The 24,719-nt window shown below is 50.0% G+C and overlaps 2 protein-coding genes across 3 annotated transcripts in view; both read right to left on the bottom strand.

The window, feature by feature from the left end:
• Prdm15 (PR/SET domain 15) overlaps positions 1-146 on the bottom strand; it is an 81,335-nt gene extending 81,189 nt beyond the window's left edge. The window contains exon 1 of one of the 2 annotated variants that reach the window (XM_029560768.1): positions 30-146. In XM_029560768.1, the coding sequence (XP_029416628.1) occupies positions 30-128 (99 nt within the window). In that variant the 5' untranslated portion in view covers positions 129-146. Of the gene's footprint in view, positions 1-25 lie in introns of both variants that reach the window. The other variant, XM_029560769.1, reaches the window with a different exon arrangement.
• Positions 147-5,514: 5,368 nt separating this feature from the next.
• C2cd2 (C2 calcium dependent domain containing 2) overlaps positions 5,515-24,719 on the bottom strand; it is a 60,076-nt gene continuing 40,871 nt past the window's right edge. The window contains exons 9-15 of the mRNA XM_029560792.1: positions 22,584-22,648; positions 20,551-20,675; positions 19,392-19,465; positions 17,958-18,085; positions 17,153-17,280; positions 15,135-15,459; positions 5,515-8,632 (exon numbers count right to left, since the gene is read on the bottom strand). Coding sequence (XP_029416652.1) covers positions 8,412-8,632; positions 15,135-15,459; positions 17,153-17,280; positions 17,958-18,085; positions 19,392-19,465; positions 20,551-20,675; positions 22,584-22,648 — 1,066 coding nt within the window. The 3' untranslated portion in view covers positions 5,515-8,411. The remainder of the gene's footprint in view (positions 8,633-15,134; positions 15,460-17,152; positions 17,281-17,957; positions 18,086-19,391; positions 19,466-20,550; positions 20,676-22,583; positions 22,649-24,719) is intronic.

The raw sequence follows: 24,719 nt of genomic DNA on the forward strand, positions 1-24,719 counted from the left end.
GGCGGGCGCGGGCCCGGAGCTTTACCTGCCTTTGGAATATGCAGAGCGGGATCGGATCCGGACTCCGGGTTGCGATCCGCTCCGGAAACTGCGCAGCACCGGAAGCCGGGGGGGCGGTGGCGCGGCATCGTGGGAGTTGTAGTCCTCAGCCGGGCGCGGGCGGGGCGGGCCGGGGAGCCGGGGACTGGGATCCGGGGCACGGGATGCGTGGACGGGGAGCTGGGAATGGGGAGCCGGGGACCGGGAGAAGGGGAGCCGAGGACGGGGAACCGGGGACTGGAAGGGAGCTGGGGACCGGGATGCGTGGACGGGGAGCTGGGGATGGGGAGCCGGGGAACGGGCTACATGGATGGGGACCCGGGATTGGAGAGCCAGGAATGGGCTATGTGGACCGGGAGCCGGGAATGTGGAGCCGGGGCACGGCTGCGTGGACGGGGAACCTGGGGGAACGAGCGCAATCGATGAGGGACCCAGGAAAACTGCTGTATGGATGAGGAGTCCCTGGGTGAGGAGCCAGGGAACGGGCTTCGTGTGGATGAAGAGTCTCTGGGTGGGGAGCCTGGGAACCGGCTGTGGGGACAGAGTTTGTCAGGGTCTGCGTGGATAGGGAACTAGAGGACAGGTTGTGTGGATGCGGAGCCAGGGAAATAGCTGTGTGGATAGACTGCGGCGGATCTGGACCCTGGGAACTGGCTATGTGGATCCAAGAGAGCTGGGCAGAGGCTGCATGGACAAGGGAAGCCGGGGACCTGCTCCAGAGATCAGGTGGAGCAGGCCGTGTGGAGACAGGAAGGAGCTGGATGGACAAAACAGCTGGGGAGAAGGGTTATGTGGTCCCTTAAGAGTTGGGCAGAGAGGGTACTAAATAGGATTGACATGTATGAATAATTTCAGGGTGCTTACAGATAGAAAAACTGACAGGTCACAGCAAGAAAAACCAGCGTAAAGTCGGGGCTACCGAAGGCACAGTGCCATTCGTAAGAAGCTAAGTATTTTGCATTGGAGCAAGGATTTGAAACTAACTTATTTCAAAGACTTTGTCTTGAGAGCAGAGCACTTACTACCAGGGTACCCAGCCTACACAGGGGCCAGCTAGGATGTTGTTTAACCGTACGCAGCTGCTCAGACACTCAGGTCACCCAACGGTGGTCCAAGGGGCCAGCTACTGAGCTGGCAAGAGTCCTTGATAGCATCCACATGATTCTGGTTTTGCATACGTGCAGAATGCAAAGCTTATGGGGTCATGAAGGCTTCCAGCTAGATTTCAAAGAAAGACGGACGCAGGCAGTGTGTAGCAGACTGAGAATCACTGTGGGGACTGAGAGGATGGTGTGCAGAAGGAATAGAGTTGAAGAAGCAGTGGAGTCCCAGGGGGCTAGAGAGGTTGGGAGTAAGGACCACGGATGAAGGTATCTATGAGCAGCAAGAAGAACCAGCCCAAAGGGGAGTCCGGAGGGTAGGGTGGAGTGGGGCTATGCGAGCCTGTTTGGGCTCACATTGTGCTCCAACATCCCTTGGATGTTTTACATGGATCTATATAACAGTGCTTTCTCTGCTGGGCTCTGATTTTATCTTTATGTCCATTCCTCTTCTTTGGAATGGGAATACTTACTCTGGGCCGTAGGGGGTCACAACTGAGAGTTTGCCTTGAGTCTTTGAGGAATCTTTAAAGTTAGACTTTAAGACTGGGGACTCTTGGAGGTGGACTAAATGTATTTTGCATTAGGACAATAGCCTTTGGGGTTCTGGGACAGAGCATTATGGCTTAAATATGATGTGTCCTCCAAGGTTTCTGTGCTATAAATGCCTGGTGCCCAATTGGTGGTCCCTCCTCCCCTGTGTTCACCAGACATTTTGTCAGTGAAAGAGAAGCCTGTCTAGCACACCACCGGATGTGCTTGGCCAGTCAGCATACGTCCAGCTCTGGAGGTGTTCATTTTAATATGAAATGCCTTCACTGCAAGGCATTAGCCATCTTTCTGCCCACCGCTAGCTTTTTTTTAAGAAAAAATTTATTTTATGAATGTTTAGCCTGCACATATGTGTATACTGTTCTAGCAGAGTCCAGAAGAGGGCGTTGGAACCCCTGGAACTGGAGTTACAGACTGTTGTGAGCTGCCATGCGGGTGCTGGGAATCCTTTTTATTTCTTAGAAAAATCTGGCGAGGGGCTGTGGAAATGGATCCCAACACCTATATAAAAAGCCAAGCAGGGACACACAGGTCTCTGACCCTAACACCGGGGATGGAGCGAGGGCTGGAGACCCTGGGATTGCTGGAGCTTGTTGGCACCAGCCTAGCTCCAGGTTCAGTAGAGACCTTGTCTCGAGGGAGTAAGACAGAATGATAGAAGGGAACACCCAACATCCTCCTCTGGCCTCCATGAGCACTTGCAAGAAGTGCTGGCTAATTTTATACAGATAAAACGGAGGCTGTAGCATGTCGGTGGCATCAGTATAGAAAGGCCAGTTTTGATTCTCTGTCCTATGGAGGACAGGACTTGGCAGTGTCCATTGAGGCTAGCCATGGCATGGAGCTGGACTGGACTGTGGTCAGGAGGGTCTGGTCTGGTCTGGTCCTTACTCTCCAGGGTGGTCACTGTGTGCTCATCTACCCTGGTGTCTAGCCTACATGTGAGTCCCCTGCTTGTTCTTTTTCTATGAGGTATTTATTGACACATACCCATAGCACCCCACATTTGTAGTGGAGCCTGATGCCAAACCAGCACATTGTTACCCTATCAGACCTCGGATGCTGGATGCATAGGACAGGATGCATGGGAGACCATGCTTCTGTACATAAGACTGACAGCCATCCTCATGCCCTTAGGTGGCCAGTGACTGGGCCAAGCCCTGGGGACACAGGAACTGGGGAGTAAGCAGGGAAGATGAGGTTACAGGGACAAGGGACGGAACATGGCATCAGGTGCCCCAGGGAACCCTTGATGGCAAAAGCTGTGCAGGAAAAGGCAGGGTTTGAGTCTGCTCAGCCTGTTTGAATAGAGGTGACTGCCAGGGATAAAGCTTCGCATACTAGAATGATGGAGGGCAGATGGAGATCACTCTGGGTTGGAAATGGGTTGGCAAGAACCCAGCATCCCAGGAGCTGTCAGCCTGGGAAGCTGAGAGATCATGACCAGTTTGGCCATCCAGCTTCCTCTTAAGATGTCGGTACAAAGCAAACCTTGCTGGTCCACACAGGAGGCAACAGACCCACCCACCCACCCACCCCAATCCTAACTCCAATCCCAGACATGGCACTGCCATTGCCCCTTGCAGTGCAGTGGATGGGCCTGAGTAACTGTGGGTATGGCCATCCCTCCAGTGGTCTTTTCTCAAAGTAGACGCCATCGCTGATGTAGAGAGTACACAAAGCTTGGCTTGGGACTGACTCATCCTGAAGGGGAGGTGAAAGTCACTGGCTACTCCACACACTCCCATAGGCAGACAGGTGACACAGGCAGGCTGAGAGGTAGGTTGAAGAGTAAGGGAGTCTGGGAGTGGGACCTGGGGTCTCCCTGGTGGCTCCCCAATGCAGCAGACCTCCAAATGCAATGCTTGTGTATTTCTGCACATCACAGCAGATGAGACTTTAAGAGATCACAGAAACATGACCGTGAAGAGAGGCCTCAGCAGGTGGTACAGGGCATGTTACCATGATGCCAGGCTCTGTGCCCCCACTCTCACCCCAGAAACCACTACCAGGCCCTAGGCAGGCACATACTGTCACATACACGTGGCTGACCTGTCACCTCTCTCTTCTGTACAGAGCTGAGTCACCTACTAGGGTGTGGAGCATTTCAAACAGGAATCCACAGATTGACGGATGCTCCCCCTTCACCCCGCAAGAGAACAGCACTCCTCCAGTCTTTGTGTACCCTGTGGGGTACCACAGCAGTGCCCCATAGATGACAGGCACATTGTGTACCTTTTACCTCTCCACACCTGTGCGCACCTTCATCTCCCAAACATGACTCCCATGAGCCATGCCAGGCTCTGGGGACGCAGGCCAAGACAGCCCCTGGCTCACAGCATCCATAATTTATTCCCCAGAAGGTCTGTGAAACTGCCAAATTCCTATAGTAAATTTTGCCCAGCCTCGATGATGCTGAGCCTCCCAGAGCCGTTTGCCAAGAACGAGGTTCAGAGCAGGCAATAATCAACACATCTTTTAAGTCAGCTGGCTGTGACTGCCAGTCACATGCAGGGGCAAAGGATGGTTGCAATTCAAATGTCAGAAGCCCTTGATGTTGTCAGGACAACCCAGGACTCAGAAACAACTCCATGCAAGGTTTTCCATGGGCGCATTTATTTCTTGCGAGTTCAGTCAAGTTGCAGCCATGTGTCTCCAAAGGAACCTGCCTGGGGCAGTGCAGGGCAACACCTGCTTCTAAAGTGCTGCCCATGAATACAATCATTGTCACTGACAGGACCACAGGCCACTGCAACGGCCACCCAACCCCTTTCACACATCTGGGAAGCTTTGCTCTCATTGTCTTTGTGAGACAGGTTCACCATGACACTGAGGCAGAAAAGCAGTGTATAGGCCTGGAGGATCATGGGTCTCCACGCCACCATCAGTGAACCAGGTGCCTTGGTGTTTCTAACAGTGCTTACACACAGGACATTTTACACAAAGAGCTTGCACTGCTGGGTTTGACAGTATCTGTCCCTATGCAGGTGCATAGGTCCATTAGGTCTTTGCTGGTTTTGGTTGGCTGGGATAGTGGGGACAATGCCTGGTCCATGTCAGTACCCAGATCTCTTCCCGTGCAATGAAGATGGATTTTTACTCCCATCATCCAGCAACTTGTACTCTGAAAGTTCAAGATGGACAGCCCCAAGCTTATGACTCAGAAAGCACTACTCTGGGTGGTAGCATTGTAAACAAATCTCCCTTTCAGGTCCAGAAGAAAATTCAAATTTTCTTCTGTTAGATGTGGCCGAGAAAACCCAAGAAAAATCTGAACAGGCACCCGATTTGGAACTGGTCAGCAGTGGATGGCTAAGCAGCCATGGCCACGAAGGATGGCTGGTTTTGAACTTAAACTGAGATTTAAAATAAAGTGCTTTGTCTGAATTCTCTTGCTCAAGCAGGTTTTCAAGTGGAGCAAGAGAGCCCTACTTTTGTCATTGCTACATCAACACACACACTGAGAGAGAGAGAGAGAGAGAGAGAGAGAGAGAGAGAGAGCACACACAGAGAGAGAGAGAGAGAGAGAGAGAGAGAGAGAGAGAGAGAGAGAGAGAGAGAGAGAGGAGAGCACTCGTATCCGTCCCTGGATGAAGGTTACAGCCAAATCTTTAAACACAGCAAAAATAATGTGGCCAGCTCAGTCTGACCAACCTGAGATCTGCTTCCAGATTCCAGACACACAGCACATGGGTGTTCACAAGGAATCGCTTTTAAACTAGCACTCTGCAAACATTTCATCAAGACAAAAAACAAAGGCATGAAAGTATACAAAGGTGAAGGGGCAGAGGGGACTGACACAGTGCTGCTGGTACCTGGCACATAATCTTCAAGGGCCTTCACTTTAATGACATTCATTTCATCATAAATATCCTACATCACAAACACACATGGATAGATACAACAGCTTGGAGAAGAGACTTCACAGTGTTGGGATGGCTGTTTTCTCAGAGCACACCGCAAGGCCACCCATTGGCTCTCTACATCCCCTGTACTCTGTGCTGCTTTAGAGTTCTGGAGACCTGGAAAAGGCCGCTCAATGGAGACAACCCCTGACAAAGCAGGTGTTAGACACGGTGGGAAAGGAGCAGGCTCCTTAGGTTGGGGCGGTTAAAGGCATTTGCTCTTTTGTTGTTGCTGAGTGAGGAAGTGTGACCCAACATTCTGACACCATCACATAAGCAAACCGAACCTACCAAAATTTCAAAACCAAACAAAGCAACACAACTCCTCTAGGCTGAGCATCCCTAACCCCCAAATCCTAAATCCGAAGCTTTTTGTGATTGTACTGTTCAAAGTTTCATATTTCTGAGAGGTTTGGAGTTTAGAGTTTGGGGTTTAGGGATGCTCAACTGGTTAAAAAAAATAATCTACGGAATATTCCAAAATCCAAAAGAAGTGTGCAACAGTTCTGGCCCCAAGCATATTGGATAAGTCTAAGCCTACACTAAACAGAGATAATCAGAATCGAAGTTTCTGACACATAACAGCGTCTTAGAATTGATTGCTGCATGTCACATGTCTGTACACCATATGAAATAATAAAAGTATCTCATGTAAAACTCAGCATTTAAGTGATTTCCACTCCCCAAAAGAGAAATGGTGACTACTGGCTTCGGGGGCCAACTTGGTATAAATGCATTCTGGAACTTTGTAGTGAGTAACATTAGAATGTCATCTTCAAACACAAAGTGCGTTTAAAAGGTCACTTGATGCCGGTGGCACTCGCCTTTAATCCCAGCACTCGGGAGGCAGAGGCAGGCAGATCTCTGTGAGTTTGAGGCCAGCCTGGTCTACATAGTGAGTTCCAGGACAGCTGGAGCTACAGGGAGACCCTGTCTCAAAAAAGACCGAAAAAAAAGGTCACTTGATAATTCCTTGGGGTTTTCTCCTCTTCTGTTTTATTTGAGAAGGGGTCACATTATGTAGTCCAGTCTAGCTTTTAAGCTGGCATCCTCCTCCCTCCACCTTCTAAGTGGAGGATTGCAGGCCCACACCACTACACCCAGCAAAAACTTTTAGATGCTTATTTGTAAGTAAAGTCTCACTGGGCCTGGTGGCTGAGGCCCATGCTTCCAGCCACTTGGAAGACTGAGGCAGGAGACTCACCGCATGTTTGGTCGACAATGTGAATCCAAGTCCAGGGCAACCTGGGCAACTTAGACTCTAGCTCAAAAATAAAAAGTTAAAAGAGGGCTGGAGTTGTAGCTCAGTGGACAATGCTTGTCTAGCACACAGAAGGCTCTCGGTTTAACCCCCAGGACTGGGGAGAAGGAACAGAACACAGGAAAAAGGAAAGATTTCTAATGAGCTTTTCTAATCTTTCTCCCAAAAACAGGGAAGAAAAAATCAAGACATTCCTGTAACTTGGGCTTTCATGGACATTTTTGGTCATCACAAGTCACCCCCTGAAATACATGTTTAGGATTAACAGAATAGAGGGAAGGTGCTCACTCAACCTCATGTCAGTAACACAAGTCACGTCTGCATATTCGCCTTTTCAATGCTGTGTCAGAAATGGATCTTATTAAATGGTCAGAATGCCCCACCCCACGACAACAGCTCTCTGTGAGCCTGCCTTCCAAAGGCAGCGTATTCAAAAGGCGTAGAGTGCCTTGATGTCCGCATGAACCCACCCAGCCGGGCATGCAGATGAGGACAGTGGTCTAATGGATCTCGGGGGATAGGATACTGGGTGCTAAGTTTATCATTTTCTTACCGTAAACCAAAATAAGGACACCCCACAATGTGGCCAGAAGCTCCTGTTCCCAGAATTCTGAAAAGCCCATAAAAATAACTTCCTGCAAGTTTGGCCCATTTGTTATTAAACTTCCATGCCTAAGACTAACTGGCACCTGTGATGCAAAGTAATGTCCTCGGTTGCCCTGAAAATTCTTTGCTTTGGTTGCTGGCAATATTTGGCAAGAACCATATGTGTGTGTGTGGTGATGTCCTGTAAGCTGCCACCCGCTGCTCCCGGGGACCTTCATCAGGTTCGGTGAGTTCTTGCTTAGTGTTCTTCCCATGCCATGGGTATGAACAGAGCCCCCGACGTGAGAGATAATGAAACTGCATCGATCTCAGACACTTCCACTTGCAAGTAGATGCTGAGTAAGCCTGGGAAAGTGTTCTGCATAAAGCATAGGATGTATTTAGTGTTTGCATAATGACCTTTTCAACATCTATGGCTAATATGAAAGGCAAATGCCTTCTTAACTTGTCAAAGCATGTCTTCTCCTATTATACTTTCTGCATGGATCAAAATTCCTGCCTATATTCATCTCCCTGTCCCCAGGACCAGGCGCACTTTTTAATTCTAAGCAGCAAGTTAGGTAAAGCAGCCCTCCATCCTGTTCATAGCCACAGTCCAGAGGGACACCTCTTCCTGGTGTCACAGTCCAGATGTGGACCCAGGTCCCTGCTGGAGAGGAGTTGGTGACCTGGGGTCCCTCAGGCCTGCTGTGCAGTAAATCAGAGCCCACAGCTTCAGTTGCACAAGTCTCCTATTCCATTTCGACCCTTAGATCATGGCAATAGCTGGAGCCAGCTGGTCTGAGCATCTGATGGTAAACTGGACTGTGTCAGTCCTTTTCGGGGGAAGCCCCCTAGCTGGAGACCCAGATTGCTTTTCTCCCTTTAAAAGACAGCAGGAGCCAATGGCTAGATGTCCTGGTGAGGACTGCCCCTGTTCTCCAGCTTTGTGGGCAGTGGGCGATAGGGCTATGTGCAGGGCTCCCCAGGGGCTCCGTTGATGGTGTCTTTGCCTCTGTGCCTGGCGAGCAGCTTCTTGTTCAGGAACCGGCTGAGGGTTGCCCCCTTCCTCCGAGGCCCCACCTGGGGCTGCAGGAACACCAGGTCATTATGTGACTGGCTCATGCCTGGGTCTTTCTGCTGATGCCGTCGACGGAAGAAGAGCTTGGCGCCTTTCCTCAGGATTCCTCCTGTAAGAGGGGAGCACAGGGGTGGTCAGGGGCCATGAGGAGGACCAGCCTGTGGGCAAGAGGAAGCAAAGACACTAGACACCTGTAACAGTCAGACCTTTCCCCAAAGAGCGGCTGCTGGTTGCTGCCCACAAGAGCAAACACAGCAACCCAGGTTGTGGGAGACCACTTTTCAGGGTGAAATGAAGCATTTCATCCGTATGTGTGGCATGCCTACAGGCTGGGGAGAAACTCCCTGCCACTTCAAGGGCAGGCAGGCTGGGATCCCGCCTAGCCTCCTCCCTTCACTAGGAAGGGTGTGATGGCAAGTGTACTGTGCACCCAGGAAGGAGGGAGACACTCTGACAAGCTAAGAGCCTGGGAACTCAAGGGCTTATGTTCTCAGTAAAGTAGTGTTCGTTGGGGAGTAAGATTTATTTTTCAAAAAAACATTAACTCCACAGACTGGAGAGATGGTCAGCGGTTAAAAGCACTGACTGCACACAGTGTGGTGGTGCACACCTTTAATCCCAGCACTGGGGAGGAAGAGGCAGGCGGATCTCTGTGAGTTCAAGGGCAGCCTGGTCTACATAGCCAGTGCCAGGCCAGCTGGGGCTACAGGGAGACCCTGTCTCAAAAAGACCAAAAAAACCCCAAAAAAATACCATGTATTTATTTTATGTGTATGAAGTGTTTTTGCCTACATGTAAGTGCACCTGTGTGCAGTGCCCACAGAGGACAGAAGAGGGCATCGGATGCCCTGGAACTGGAGTTATGGAAGGTTGTTATGTGCCATGTGGGTGCTGAGAATGGAACCTAGGTCCTCTGCAAGAGCAGCCAGTGTTCTTAACCGCTGAGCCAGACATTACGTCTATTTTATCAGTCTATCTATTCCCACACACTCATCCATATCAAATTTGTTAATTGCTCTTTTTCAAACTATAAAACCTCATGCTGGGCTGGGGCTGTAACTCAGTGGGAGACTACTTACCCAGTTTATTACAAGATCCATCCTCAGCACAAAAAAGACAAGAAATCGAGAAAGGAAAGCAACCCCAATTGTGTGAGCACGGACGGCAGGTCCAGGATGGAGAACAAGGAGCGGCACCCAGTGTGGTACCAGTACTTCCTGATGGGCAGGCTCCAGCTGGCACACAGGGACCAGAACCCTCATCATCACTTTTCCACACATTAGTTTAGCATCCTAACAATCAAGGCCTAGGACGGCCAGGGGGAAGGTAGGAAGGAAGCCAGTAAAGTTCATTACCATTTGTATGGAGGCGCTAAGGACTTAGCAAGAGAAGCAGCCAATTGAGATTTGTCTGTTCCACATGTGACACACACGCACCACCTCCGCTGTTCACGGAGAGGATGGAGAACAGAAGCACGTGCCCACGTATGAACCGTGCCAACATGCTGGCATCGGAGGGTAGGGAGGAAACCTGCGTGGAATCACCATCGCCATCCCAACCTTAGGGACGACCTCCCCTCGTCCTGTTGGCAAAACAGAGATGCTGTAGCGCTCCGAAGGGCTGAGCTAATTTAATCTGGACAAAGCTGTCAGAAAACATTTAAAAAACTCTTAAAAACAAATTGCCTGACATGAAGCACCATTAGGGTAGAGTTTCACAATTATCTGGCAGGAGCCATACGCTGGGATCTGGGAGATGTTGGGTAGAAGATGAAGAGGGGTCAGAACAGTGTGTTGATGTCTTTGCTCCAGCCACAGGCCTAGTGGGATGTCACATCTCCAAGTGGTCAACCCTGCAAAGCACAGGTTAGAGTGCAAGGATGGACGGACTGACCTCCAGCTGGATGTGAACCGGAGTTTGGCCTGTGTGGGGGGCACAGAAACACTCAGATGGCTAATTCTCTTGTATTAAGAGCAACTGCCAAGCACAATAACACAATTTTCAAATGGGGCAGGGAGGGGGGAAAATTCTCTCCCTGATTTTAGTTCACCGTATAGAAAAAAAAAAAATCACAAGACTGAAGTATAAAGAAATACACAAAGGGATTTTTAAGTCACTTTAAAATATAGTTCTGTCATCACGTACTTCTGAATTTATCCTATGTATGTCTGAAGAGTAACAGATATAAATGGCTAATTGAAAAAAATATTTCAGTTAAGTGTGGTGGTGCACACCTTTAATCCCAGCACTTGGGAGGCAGAGACAAGCGGGATCTCTGTGAGTTCAAAGGCCCGTCTGGTCTACACAGTGAGTTCCAGGCCAGCTGGGCTACAGGGGGACCCAGCTTTGCTCTTTTTAGTCTTAAAAAAAAAAAGAAAAGGAAAAAATAGCTCTTACAATTCAGTGTGAGGCCAGGCACAGCAGAACACGCCTTTAACTTTAAGCCTAGCCCTTGAGGAGACAAGCAGAGGCAGGCTGGCTGGTCTCTTGAGAGTTCAAGGCCAACCTGAGTTTCAGGCCAGCCAGGGGGACATAATGAGATGCTGTCTTTACAAAAAACAAACAAAAACAAAAAGCAAAACACTCCCCCCACCACCACCACCAAAGAAATGACAAAACCTAGAACCTGGTATGTGGGAAAACAGCAGTCAAAAAGTACCTGAAAACTTTGCTTTGATGCCTCGGACCAGCCTCATCCAAACCCCACAGATGGCTCATTCTCAGAAGTGATTACTTGCTAGGAAAGGAGCCCAATGACGGGCCCCTGCCAGGCTCGCCCCCCTCCAGCCAGGCTGCCTTGGTGATACCTCCCTGAAGCCAGCACAGCGAGATGGCTTCATACCCTCAGTGACAGGAAGTGTGCTCGCCTGATGGTCAAGAAGGTGACCGTCTAAACTGGGTCGGACCCAGGACCACAGAAGACCAGCAGCCAGGGGTGGTCAGGGTGGCCAGCAGCAGGAGGGCAGCAGAGAGCCTTCCACTCCGCTGGGCACTGTCCTCATAGTACAGAGACACAGACTCGAAGACAAAGGACAAGAGTGACTTACTGTGTTGGCAACCACAGGGCAGCACAGCGATCCTCTTAAGCTAGGGAAAGCGAGCATGAGACAGATGTTCGGAGGCAAAAGGAACAGGCTTGAGAGCCAAATCAGAACGAGAGTAAGAGTTTGGAATCATTGGCATCACACGCTCATGCACACACACATATACATGCTCACACATGCACGGTACATATGCACCCGCATACACACGTGCACACTCACACATAAATGTGTACACACAGATGCTCACATATCTGTACGTGTGCTCACATACTTGTACACATGTGTGGTATGCCCACTTGTACACACATGTACATGCACACACAAGTGCACACAGACCTATATACATGTGCTCACATTTGTATATACATGCATGTACATGTGCACACAGAAGTGCACAGAGACCTGTTTACACATGTCCTCATACTTGTACATGGTTGTGTATACATATGCACATACAAGTGTACATGCACCCACGGGCACACAGACCCATGTACCCTAATGCTCACATGCATGTGTGCACATATATGCATGCACATGTGTACACATGCAGATACTCTTGTGCATATGCATGTGCGCATGCTCACCTATTCTCATACACATGCACATAAATTTACATATGAGCATGCACACATCATATGCACATGCACATATACGTGCATTCACGTACATATGCACGGCTGCTATGCAAGACATTTGGCAACATTTCTTTCCGGTTTTTCCTCACACCTCCTTGAGCCTCTGTGACCAAGCACACAGCTCCAGCTTCGCCATGTGCTTAGGCCGATGTGCACAGTTCCCAGCACACTTGTGCTGTTGGGCAGCTCCGCAATACTCACCCCCCCACACCAGTGCTAGGAACAAATCCAGGGCCTCGCACACGCCAGGCAAGCACTCTACCACCGCACCACACCCTCAGCCAGTGCTCTTTGAAATAAAAGTACATCTGAACTTGGGGAAGTGATTTCCTGTACTGGCTACAGCATCATAATCTGTAAATTCCAGTTACACGGGCACCCCCAGCACCCTCAGCCTCCTCACTACACCAGAAAGTTCGAGTGTTGATGAGCCACCAGGGGAACCTTGGCTGATAAAGAGGGCAAACTCCACTAAGCCGTCCCCATAGCGCCAGTTTTGAAAAATATTTGGCATAAACTGAAAACGGTTTGGCCAGCCAGCACAGACCCACTTAAGAGCCTGCCCATGTCTCACGGGCTGCTTAGTGCAGAGCTTCTGGAAACTTCAGGATGGAAGATGTGTGTGTGTGTGTGTGTGTGTGTATGTTCGGTACACTTGTGCACGCATCTATGGAGGCCAGAGGTTGATGTGTCTTCCTCCGTCATTCCCCACGTTTTCTGCCAGCCTCTCCCACTGAATCTGGAGCTCACCAACTGGCTAATGTAGATGCCAGAGCTCCGGGGATCCTCCTGTCTCAGCCTCCACCGGCACCGGGGTTATGGGTGTGTAAGCTGCCACGCCCAAGTTTGCATGGGTGCTGGGGATCAGAACACAGGTCTTCATACACCCCCAGTAAGCACTTTATCCACTGAGCCCCTAAAAATAATTTTTAAAATGTTGCCAAATCTCTTCTTTGAGAAAACCTTGGGTCAGGGCAGTGCATGGGCAGCAGGGCAGGTTTGGCCTCAGCCCCTGCAGTACCCAGGAGAGAGACACAGACGGCCACACATCCTTGTGCCTCCCCAAATGCCCAGCCTCTGGGGAAGCTGTCATGCACAGGGGGGACCCTCAGCCCCCAGAGAACCTGCCACACACCCAGACCCCCAAATAGCATTCATCTGCCTGGCCAGTAAGAGGGGTGCAGGATGGTAGGTGCACAGGAGGGAACCCAGGGGAGACTCAGGAGGAAAGCAGAATAGGTTCAGCAGGAAGGGCTGGGAGGAGGGAGAACAGCAGCTGATGCCCAGGGGTCAGTCTGGCATCTCTCAGGGAACAGAGAGGGTGAGACAGGAGGTTTGCGTACTTCAGAAATAAGAAGAAATGGACCGTCTAGTCAAGGAAGGGTGAGCACAGGGCAGCTCCACGTGTCCCTGTTCTTCCTGCTCACTGATCTCAGCTCCACCCTCCCTGAGGCTTCTCTGGCCCCAGGACAAAGACCAGGCCACAGTGTGTGTACATGGGGTGGCCACCTGACAACCTGGGCTACAGTCCCATGGAAGGAACAAGGGGTTTGCTGGGGTCTGGCATGCAGACTGCACAGCCCAATGTGTGTGCCCAAAGGACACAGGCTCATACAGGTCTCCAAGGCCAGGAGGTGGGGAGATGGAGGCTGGGTGGTCTGAGACCTTCCCCAGGAATCCCTTTCTCTTTCCTCTTTTAACTTTCAACTTTCTCCCACTCGTCTGAACTTGGCACTGGCAGGGTTCACAGGCAAACAGCAACCCACCACTGGTTAAGGGGCAGGTGCGGGGGCACAGCACCACAGGCCCGATTCTCAACCTCAGCACCTGGACCTAGTGCTCCACCCTGAGGCAGTGCCTGCTGTGTGCTCTCAGGTCTGTGGTAGCACCTGTGTGTCCCACCCACTAGAGGCCAACAGCACCCCCAGCTCCCAGTTGTTGATGCCACGTCTCCAGATATTACCTATGTCCTCCAAGGAGCTGCCTAGCAGGAGACCCACCTGTCTCTAGCTTCTAGAAAAAGGGGCAGACCACGGCCACAGAGCAGCTAGTAATGAGTCCTAACCCCTGGCACTCGTGTGTTCGGGAAGTCCTGAGGACTCTGCTGAAGGGACACAGGCGTGGGTGCCCCAGAGAGGAAGCGGGGCTGGATGCTAGGTTCCACCATGGCTCCTGGCTTGACTCGGGTGTACCCTTCACCCTGATCCTGCCTCTTCCACTGAGACCCCCTCGGTCGTGTTCTGTGTGCAAGGACACAGGTAGTGGGCATAGTCCCCACAGTCACGAAGGAAGCTGAGGTTCAGTGGGTCTGAAGACCCTAAGTCCCAGGACTGTGTCCCCAAGGTGACCTGGATGCACAGGTCTGGGACAAACTGTCCACTCCCAAGAAACAGGCAAAGGCTTTGGAAAATAATTATGCTAATGAATGACCCCATTCCTACAGGCAGGTCTAGTCAGTGAGGAACTATGCCAGGGGATTCTTTCCCTGTAGGTCCTGCTGGGTACAGGTGGTGGGGTCTGGTTTGGTTCTTACTGGAGGGAGAGACAGGGGAGCAGGTGAGATAGCTGCCAACATCTGCATCCTCTGCTGCGTCCCAGCCACCACAGCACCTGGCTCCTGGGGACCCTCTGAAGCCTTGGATAGCTGTTTCCAGGTGGAGAGAGCCAGACAGGGAAGGTATCCAGACACAAGAGCACACACAAGTCCACAAATGCAGAGACGAAGCCCATGCAGGCTTCCCACCGGCCTCACGCTCTCAGTATCTGCCCAGGACAGGCGGAGAGGGAGGGAGCAAGGCTGGGATGGGCTCATGGACCACAGGAAGGGAAGCAGACGAAGAGGAACGAAACAGCAGGAGGCCAGCACTGGAGCGAGGCCACGGCCACTGTCGGGGAGGCCGCAGGGGCAGGATGGGGACACAGGAGCAGGTACCTTTATGCTTCTTGGTGGCCCCAAGCTCCGAAGCACTCAGGGAGCTCTCTGACAGTTCATCTCCATCAAACCCCTGCAGGGCTGGGCCAATCCACGCTGCTGCTGAGGACTCCTTGTCCTGGACCCAGGATTCCAGCTCGTTTTCCTGGGGTTCGAGGGCAGGTGGGGCCTGGGCTGGCTCATCTTCGGCAGGGCGGGCAGGGGCAGAGGCTGCAGCTGCCTCCGGGGGGCATGGGGCGACTGAGGCACCCCCCTGGTGGGTGCCGTCCATAGAAGACGCATAGTCCAGCATGAGGGCAGCATCGTGGTCCTGAGATAGCGAGGTCTGTCGAGGGAGACAAACATCAGAGACGAGAGCAAATGAAAAGCCAGCACGGGGAGGTAACCGGGGTCCACGGTAGGCAGGGAGGGTTTGGTACCACCTGAGCATCACACGCCAAGGCACTGTGACTGGAGATATTGAGCAGTAACGGGGACACCTGACCCTCAAGAAGACCCTGTGATACATGGCAGATGCTTCAAACAGGCCTCCACCCTAGCTGAGGCTCAGAGCCACCCAACAGAGAGGCCGGCCTGGAGCACACAGGCTGGGTGTGCACCCTTCTCCCAGCAGACCGTGCCAGTGCTGAAGTCCAAGGGGTGAGAGGTTAGGACCACTGCTTCCCAGGGACCTAGAGCTGCAGACGGTTGTCAGCCACCATGTGGGTGCTGGGAATCGAGCCCAGGTCAGCCAGTGCTCTTAACCGCTGAGCATCTCTCTGGTCCCCACTGTATCTGTAAAATCACACACTCAACTAACGGGTTGGGAGCAAAGTTAGGACAGTGGTTCAACGGGACCGTGAAAGGGGCGCTGATCACGACACTCCCAGCCTGGGTGGCAGTTACACGGGTGGCCTTGCTAAGTGATGGCTGGCAGTGATGAGCCGGCCTGAGAAGTGCCCACTGACTGCTAATGGGACAGTCTGTGCATCAATGAAACTAATAATCAGAGTGGACTGCAGATATTAAACACAAAGATTAGGAGGCTTATGATTCTAAAATAAAGCTGGAAAGTAGAGTTGACACCCTGGGTCTTATCTTTCCCTTTTTATTTATTTATCTCAGACTGACTAAAAGCTTCAAGTCCTCAGCTCTAGAGGCCCCAGGGACTGCCCCCATTGGCTGTCAGGGGAAGTGCACACAACACTCCAAGCAGAGACACTGCCTGCCTACCCCATATTCAAGGCCACCTGCGAGCTGGCCCCTGGGGACCTGGACCCAGGCCGCCCACACACCAGATGCAGTGACAGCTCTGGTAGCCATTGGCACCTGTCAGCAATGAGAAGCTGGTTTGCAGAGTGCTCTCCTGCCCACCCTCAGTGATCTGGGAGGATCCAACCTGCCCATCCCAGCCATGTCTATTCCATCTTCCTCCTGATCTATCTCTCGCTGAAAATCAGAACCTCTCAGCCTTCTCCACTTTGGGAGATACTGAGAAAGAGCAGGGCCTCCTGCACGGTGCCTTGTGCTAAGGACTGCCCACAGGGCAGCCACGGGCGGCTCTCACCCATCTCTTGCTCCTTGCAAACACTGCAGAAGGAAAGGGGAGAGTGGGGGAACGGAAGCGTTCATGCAGCAATCTTTATTTCTATCCTGTAATGAAGAGGAACAGACACTCACTGCAAAAAATCAAAATGCTTTGGAAATGACTCACGTGGAAATACGCAAGCAGGCAGACGAGGAGTCTGCACCACTGCTGTCTCGCACCGCATCTCTCTTTTTCTCTTAGTAACTGGTCTTGAAATGATTCGCCAACCTCTCAACACTTAGCGCACCACGGATCAGATGCCCGTGAGCTTCCTGTACCAACAGGGCAAACTGCAACTGCAGTTCCAGAGGCAGCTAAGCCCTCTTGGGGAGGACCGGAATTAGACTCTGCAAAGGGGGCTTTCTGGTGCTGAGGGACCGTCTCAGCCCCTCGGAGGTGCCATGCTGGGAGCCACAGGCCACATGCCTCCAGCCTAGCTGCCCTCACCCACCTTGGAGATCCCTGAAATGATGAGCGTGCTCTTCTTCCGAGGCGACTTGAGCTTCAGCTTTGAAGACTCACTGAGCTGTCGAATGGCAACTTCAGCCACTGGATCTGAGCCATTCAACACCAACAGATCTACCGGGGAAGGCAGGGTCAAGTTCAGGGCAACAATGAAAAGCTCCACAGGAACTCTCAGGGAAGGGGAGGGGACCCAGGGTAAGTAGCGGGCAGCACATACTTGGCTGAGGCTCTGCAGCCCTCTTCCCTGTTGAAGCAGTCAGGGGCCATACACAAACGAACAGGCAAGGAGGGGGAGGTTCCATAAAACTTTATCCACAGGAACACGGATGGGCCACCTCCGGCCCATAAGCCACAGTTTTTGGCTTTCATTTGCAACTTGTCTCTGTCCGCTGTTTTGGTTGCAGCTACGCAAAAGTAACTGATAGTGGCGACCAGAGCGCCGAGGAAACTAAACATGCTTAACAGACAGTTTGAGACAAAGCGCGGTGTCTGGATGATGCTGTCCTGAGCTGTCTAAAAAACATCATCCGGGCACTGAATGGTGGGAAAAATACCCCTCAGGAAGTTTCACAGTGGGTCTCCCTGAGGTCCCCGCTTGTTTGGATAGCGTGCTCCACAGAGCCAGCAGGGACAGTGCATGGCTCTCTTCCCTCACTCACCTTTTTATATTCCATTTAATACCCAAAATAAAAATCTTCCAGACTCAAAATAGCAGTCTTTACTCCTCGGTGCATGTAAGGCTGAGAGGGTGAGCTCGAAGGTGCTGAGATGGAGAACCGACGGCATCTTACCTGTGTCTGAAGAGGAGAAAGTCTTGCTGACAGGTGCACTGTGGCAGGAGATGGCCTGGACGGAGATGTCCTTCTCGATGACCTTCACTTTGATGGGTGTCTTCACAGGAGACTCTGCAAGAACAAGACTCCGTCACCAGGGCATGCAAATGCTCAACTGAAGGTTCTAGAACCCGAGGTTGTCTCTGTTGTACCTTGAGGCCAGGCAGTTAGTCGGTACTGGCCAGAGCTAAGCCTTAAGATTTACACCTTTATTATTTCATGGTGGAGGTAAAGGGAGGGCTCGCAGGGGCTGGAGAGACAGCTCGGTGGTTAAGGGCACTGCCTGCTCTCAAGGAAGACCTGAGTTTGTGCCCACATGGTGGTTAACAACCAACCACAACTCCAGTTCCAGAAGATCAAGGCTCTGCTCTGAGGTAATGAGCACCCACATACACATATACATACATGCAGGCAAACACTAAGACACATACCGTTAAAAATAAAAACTTTAAAATATTTTATTAATTATTTTTATTTTATGTGTATGAGTATATTGCCTGCATATATGTAATGTACACCCATGTCATGCAGTATCTGCAGAGATCAGAAGAGGGCATCAGATCCCCTGGAACTGGAGTTACAGACAGTTGTTAGCTGCATATGGGTGCTGGGATATGAACCCAGGTCCTCTGCAAGAGCAGACAGTGCTCTTAACCACTGAGACATCTCTACAGCCCCTAGTACTCTTTTTAAATTAGTTAGAATTGAAGAAAAAATTTTCCCAGTGTTTGCTCTAGGCCTGAGGTGCTTTTAAAGAATTTTAAACATATTTATTTATATATGTGTGCACATGTAAGAGTCTCGAGTATTCATGTGGAAGTTGGAAAATAGCTTGCAGGAGTTGAGTTCTCTCACCTTGTGGGCTCAGGGATTGAACTCAGATCATGAGGCTTGGCAGCAAACACCTTTACCTGCTAAGCTATCTGCCGTCCAAGGCCTCAAATTTTTACATGTTCATTATATGTAGTGCTTCTCAGTTCAGTCCCCAATTCGTATTTCGCTCATGCTGTTGAGTTTACCATAGCACGGCGTCTATAAAAATGTGTCTGTACGTGGAATCATGTAGTGTTTTTTGGAATGATATGCCAGAGGGGAGGGTCATGGCTTAATCTCTACCACCCATCTGTGTGAACGTAAAGCTTATAGGAAAGATAAACATGTGTATCTTTGGGAATCATGGGAATTCCTGGAAACAGTGAGTGACATGATTAAGTGGGAGACAGAGTTTGTGCCCCTCCATCGGGGAAGAGGGAGCTGTGGGTGGTTGTCTGGACAAGTGGGGGTAATGTTTAAAAAGGAATCTTCTGGAAAGGGAGGAAACCTACGAGCTGTAAAGCATCTACTGCCCTCCCAGGCCTGTAAGTGACCAGGCTGGCCCCATGGGGAACCCACAGAAGGGGGGAGGTATCCGTGCAGTTGCAGGCCCCACAGTGACTGTAAGTGAACAGGCAGGCGCCACAGTGACCCTGTGGAAGGGGGAGGGTTTGCTTGTATCTCTGGGTGTGCAGTTTAGAAATGCAAGATTTACTAAGATACTGAATATACCCACTCCGTGTTCTGGGTTTCTTGATTCTAAAGGGTGTGTGTGTGTGTATGTACATATATAACCACAGTGCCTGTCAGTTGTGCATCTGTGTTGGTAACAGTTTTATTAAGATCTACACAGTCTCTAATAACAAGAGTACAATATAAATACCAGGGAACGACATTATTCTGCACTGCCCAAGGAATCACAATTTTAAAGGCTGTACGTGTTCAGTGTACTTGCAGGGTTTTGTTCTGATATTTTCAGTGTGGTTGGTTGACTCTGCAGATGAAGATGTTGCAGACACAGCGGCAGCTGACTCAGCAACAATACACAGTCTCTAATAACAAGAGTACAATATAAATACCAGGGAACGATATTATTCTGCACTGCCCAAGGAATCATAATTTTAAAGGCTGTACGTGTTCAGTGTACTTGCAGGTTTTCTTCTGATATTTTCAGTGTGGTTGGTTGACTCTGCAGATGAAGATGTTGCAGACACAGCGGCAGCTGACTCAGCAACAACACACTGGCTTTCTTTGTAACAACCACTGGTTTCTTCACCCTGCTTTACTTAGTATCTTTTACCAACCTGGGCTGGCATAGACCTAGGGGAGCCAAGCTCCAACTCATCAAACCCACATCACACCGGCAGAGGAGACTTTAAAAGGAAGGCACCAGCCGGGCGTGGTGGCGCACGCCTTTAATCCCAGCACTTGGGATGCAGAGGCAGGCAGATCTCTGTGAGTTCAAGGCCAGCCTGGTCTACATAGTGAGTTCCAGGACAGCTACAAGGAGACCCTGTCTCAAAAAGACCAAAAAAAAAAAAAAAAAAAGAAAGGCACCTGAGTTGGCCATGAGGAAACATCACTTCCCAGGGTGGCGGACTCAACCCAGTCCCTGGAAAGATGAATCCATGCTGAGAACAGGGCCTCCCTGGATGAGCCCAGAGTGTCACATGGAAGTAACACTGAGCTGTGACAGGCAGGACACAGATATGCAGCAACAGGAAACACACAGTCATACCTCAGCAGTGACCGAGCCCAACATGGCGCTGCCAGAGGTGGGCACGCTGGTCAGAGTGAAGCTCTGTGGGCCGGAAGGCTGCTTCCTAAATAAGTCCAGGGGAATGGCCGCCGTCCCTAGCAGACCTGGAGTGAAAGACAAGAAGGAGCAGGAGAGGCGTGTCCACCGCAGTGCACCTCAGGGATGTCCTGTCAGCACTTACTGCAAATGGGCATTCGAGAGGGAGCGAGGCTCAGGCCACGTCTGTCAGAGGCAATAACCAACCCAGAGGGGAAAGGAACGGCTACAGCCATCTTTGGACCACTGACAAAAGCTGGAATATAGAGAATGGAGGTAACTGTATCCACACTAATGAAGATGCCAAGTGCTATGAACAGAAAGAGGAATGTCCTAATTCTGAGAAAATACACTCGAAAGGATGGAGGGGTCAAGGGTGTAAGTTGTGTGTGTGTGTGTGTGTGTGTGTGTGTGTGTGTGTGTATGAGAGAGAGAAAAGTAAGGACAAGTCAAAGACAGAGAAATAGAGAGAGGGAGGAGATGGGGGCAGAGATGGGGGAGGAGGATCACAACTAATTGTGAACATGGAGACTTCAGACATAGGACAGATGTTAAAAACGTGCATTAAAACACGGGCCGCATGGGCACCCTCTGCCCTGTCTTTGTAAACCTGTATTTTCACAGGCTCTATCAGGCTGGTCTGGAATGGAGCACGGTGGGCCAGGAGGGGTAGGGACCAGGAGGGAAGAAAAGCTAACTGTGGCCCTACTCAGGGCAGCCCACACATCTACTCAGGGAAGGGAAGGTCTTGTCTCACCACCACTGTTGCAGAACTCTTACTGGTAACTAGGACCTGGCCAGCTGGTTAGGAGAAGGGACTGTCCCAACTTCAGGGGATAGCTAAGACTCAATGGTAGGGCTAGACCAGCCAGGGGGCAGTCCCTCCTTTCCCAACTTTATTGTGTTTAAGGGATTTTAAAACATCCAGTAGGACTTGCCTGTAGCTCAGTGGTTGAGAACTTGCCTAGCATGCTAAAGGCTCTGGGTTCGATTCCCAGTACAGCAAAGGGCCACTGAAAGGGCTCGGGGAATTAAGGTGCTTGCTCTCAAGCCTGAAAAGCCAAGTTCAAACCCTAAAAACAAAATTTTAAAAAATTTTTTATTAAGAATCTAATGAATACTGAAAGTACCGCTGTATATGCCTAGGCACACATTCAAGTCCACATTCCCATCAGTGACTTAAAGGGGAAGTGTTGCTTTCCTGTGTCTGAATCATGCATCCGACTTAAATTAAGCCCAAGTGTCTTATTCCATAAGGTCACAGCAGCTGAAATTCACAGAGTAGAACAGGATTACCCAGGACTGTGGGGATAGGTCATGTTAATAGGACAGACTTATGGTTCGGGAAGATGGGAAGTTCTGGAGACAGGGTGGTGAGGGCCATACAGTGTTTAAATGTGTACCCACTAAACTGCACCAAACAATGGGAATTTTTGTTACTATTTTGTAACTTTTAAAAAAATTGGGGGACTGAAGAGATGGTTCAGCTGTTAAGAGCACAGACTGCTCTTGCAGAGGACCCAGGCTACATTCCCAGCACCCACATGGCAGCTAACAACTGTTAGTAACTCCAGTTCCAGGGGATCCAATGCCCACTTTTGACCTCTGCTGGCATTGTACAACATGGGTATACCTGCCCACATGCAGGCATAACACTCATACATATAAAATAAAAATAATAGAAAATAGTCTTAAAATTTTTTAAGGAAGTCTATTGAGGTTAAAAGGGTTCAAAAACTGCTCTAATTCAAGAATTATTGAATGAAAGGATTCTGGATTTTTAAAAAATAAACATTTTCCAAAAAATGAATGACCTTGTTGATGATGAACCTGACTTTGAACCAAATGTTGGGAAAATGCTCGTGGACCATAGGAGAGACGACCTCCTCTGCAAGGGGTGGGTACCGGTGTCTCTGCCCTCCCTGTGCTGGGGCTGGGTCAAGACACTGCGCACCACCCACCCACTTACCACCCACCTTCCGAGGCTCGTCCGTCCTCTGAGATCTGAAGGAGCAGCTCCTTGGACTTGGCGTTCAGTTCACTGTGGGAAGAGAACAGCCCATAAACCTTTTGAGAAACGATGCTCTTGCTGTCTTTCAAATGTATTTTTGTTTTTATTGTTTTTTAGTTTTTTGAGAAAGGATCTCACTTTGTAGCCCTAGCTAGCCTATGTAACTCCTATGCAGACCAGGCTGGCCTCAAACTCACAGAAATCCTTTATATATTTATTATTTTCACTTTTGTGTATGAGTGCATTGCCCGCATGTATTTAGGTGCACCAGTGTTGTGCAATGTGTGAGGAGGTCAGAAGAGGGTGTCAGATTCCCCTGGAACTGAGTTACAAACAGTTGTTAGCAGCCATGTGGGTGCTGGGAATCAAATCCAGGTCTTCTGAAAGAGCAGCCAGTGCTCTTAACCACTGAGCCATCTCTCTATCCCCAAATGTATATTTTTTTGATGACACAGAAAGAACACAGGTTGTGTATAGTTAAGAAACTGCAGCACAAAGAACCAAGCAAGGGAACACTGCCGACATGACCTCTGACCAACGGTCACTGGAGCAGTCTTGCAGGGCTGACCCATGGACACCCTTCGGTGGCAAGAATGTATTAGACTGAGATGTTTGGAAGTACAGGAGGCTCGGGGCGTGTGAAGGTGGCCAGTGCCAATAAAATCCTGATTTAATTTGGTTTAATTTTTGATAAACTTAAAAGCCGCACGTGGCTATTTCCATATCAAAGCTCATCTGTACGATTAACCGAAGACGGCCCCTCCTCCCACTGTTTCTTCTTACTTACCACCTTCACTATTATTTCACCACATCCTTCACTGTATCCACCATTACTTCTAATAGTTTACGTGATTTCCTTGCTATATCACAAGCACTGCCCCACGTCACTCATGTCAGTCAACTTCAGTGTTTAAAAATTTATTTAATTGTATTTTATGTGTATGAGTGTTTAGTCTGCATGCATGTATGTATGTACACACATACATGCAATGCCTCCAGAGGCCAGAAGAAGACTTTAGATCCCCTGGAATTGGAGTCATGGATGGTCGTTAGCCACCATGTGGGTGCTGGGAGACGAACCCAGGTCCTCTGTAAGTCTACAGGTCCTCTGTAGATCTTGCGCCATCTCTCCAGCCCCTCAACTTCGTTTGAGGGCCACCTAGTGGACCGCTGCCTGGTCATATGAAATTTTTCTCAGCCAAATCTTTAAAAACCACTGTAAATAATGGGTTGGATGTTTCCTAATAAGCAAACTGAGGGGCAGAGCCCCAGGTGTCTACATCTGCTTACTGTATGAGGAAAACTGTGGCTGCCAGTTAGGAGACACATGCAATTAACATATTTCTAAAATTTTTATTAATTTATTAATTTCTATTTTATGTGTGAGTGTTTTGCCTGAATGTAAGTATGTACACCAGTGTTGTGCAATGCCCACAGAGGTCAGAAAAGGGCATCAGATCCCCTGCAGCTGGAGTTACAAGTGGTTGTTAGATACCATGTATTCTCTGTGTATGTGAATGCAGTTCCCTCAGAAGCCAGAAGGGGGCGTTAGATCCCTTGAAACTGCAGCTATCGACAGTTGCTAGCTGCCATGTGGGTCTTGGGAACCCAATCTGGGTCCTCTGTAAGAGTGTCAGTGCTCTTAACTTCAGAACCATCTCTCCAGCCCCCAGTATTTAAAATACTTTTAAGGGCTGTCAAGATGGCTCAGTGAGTAAGGGTGCTTAATGCAGTTTGACCTTTTGAGTTCAATCCCCAGAACCACAAGATAGAAAGAAAGAACCGACTGCCTCAAGTTGACTCTGATCTCCACATGTGCACTACACTGTGTTTACCCCTCACGTACATAAAATAAAAAACGCTCAGGAAAAGATCTGTTTGATTTGTAATAGGACCCCACTATGCAGCCCTCGCTGGCCTGGAACTCACTATGTAGACCAGGCTGGCCTTGAGCTCATAGGGATCAGCCTGCCTCTGCCTCCCGAGTGCTGGGATTAAAGGTGTGGGCCACCATGCCTGGCCTAAAAAAAAAGGTGTTTTTATTTTTTTAAATTTTTTTTTAACTTTTACAAAAACTTTATTGAGACTTTCATACACGAAT

The sequence above is a fragment of the Nannospalax galili genome, unplaced genomic scaffold, assembly GCF_000622305.1.
Source record: "Nannospalax galili isolate Female #2095 unplaced genomic scaffold, S.galili_v1.0 scaffold652, whole genome shotgun sequence".
Taxonomy (NCBI): Eukaryota; Metazoa; Chordata; class Mammalia; order Rodentia; family Spalacidae; genus Nannospalax; species Nannospalax galili.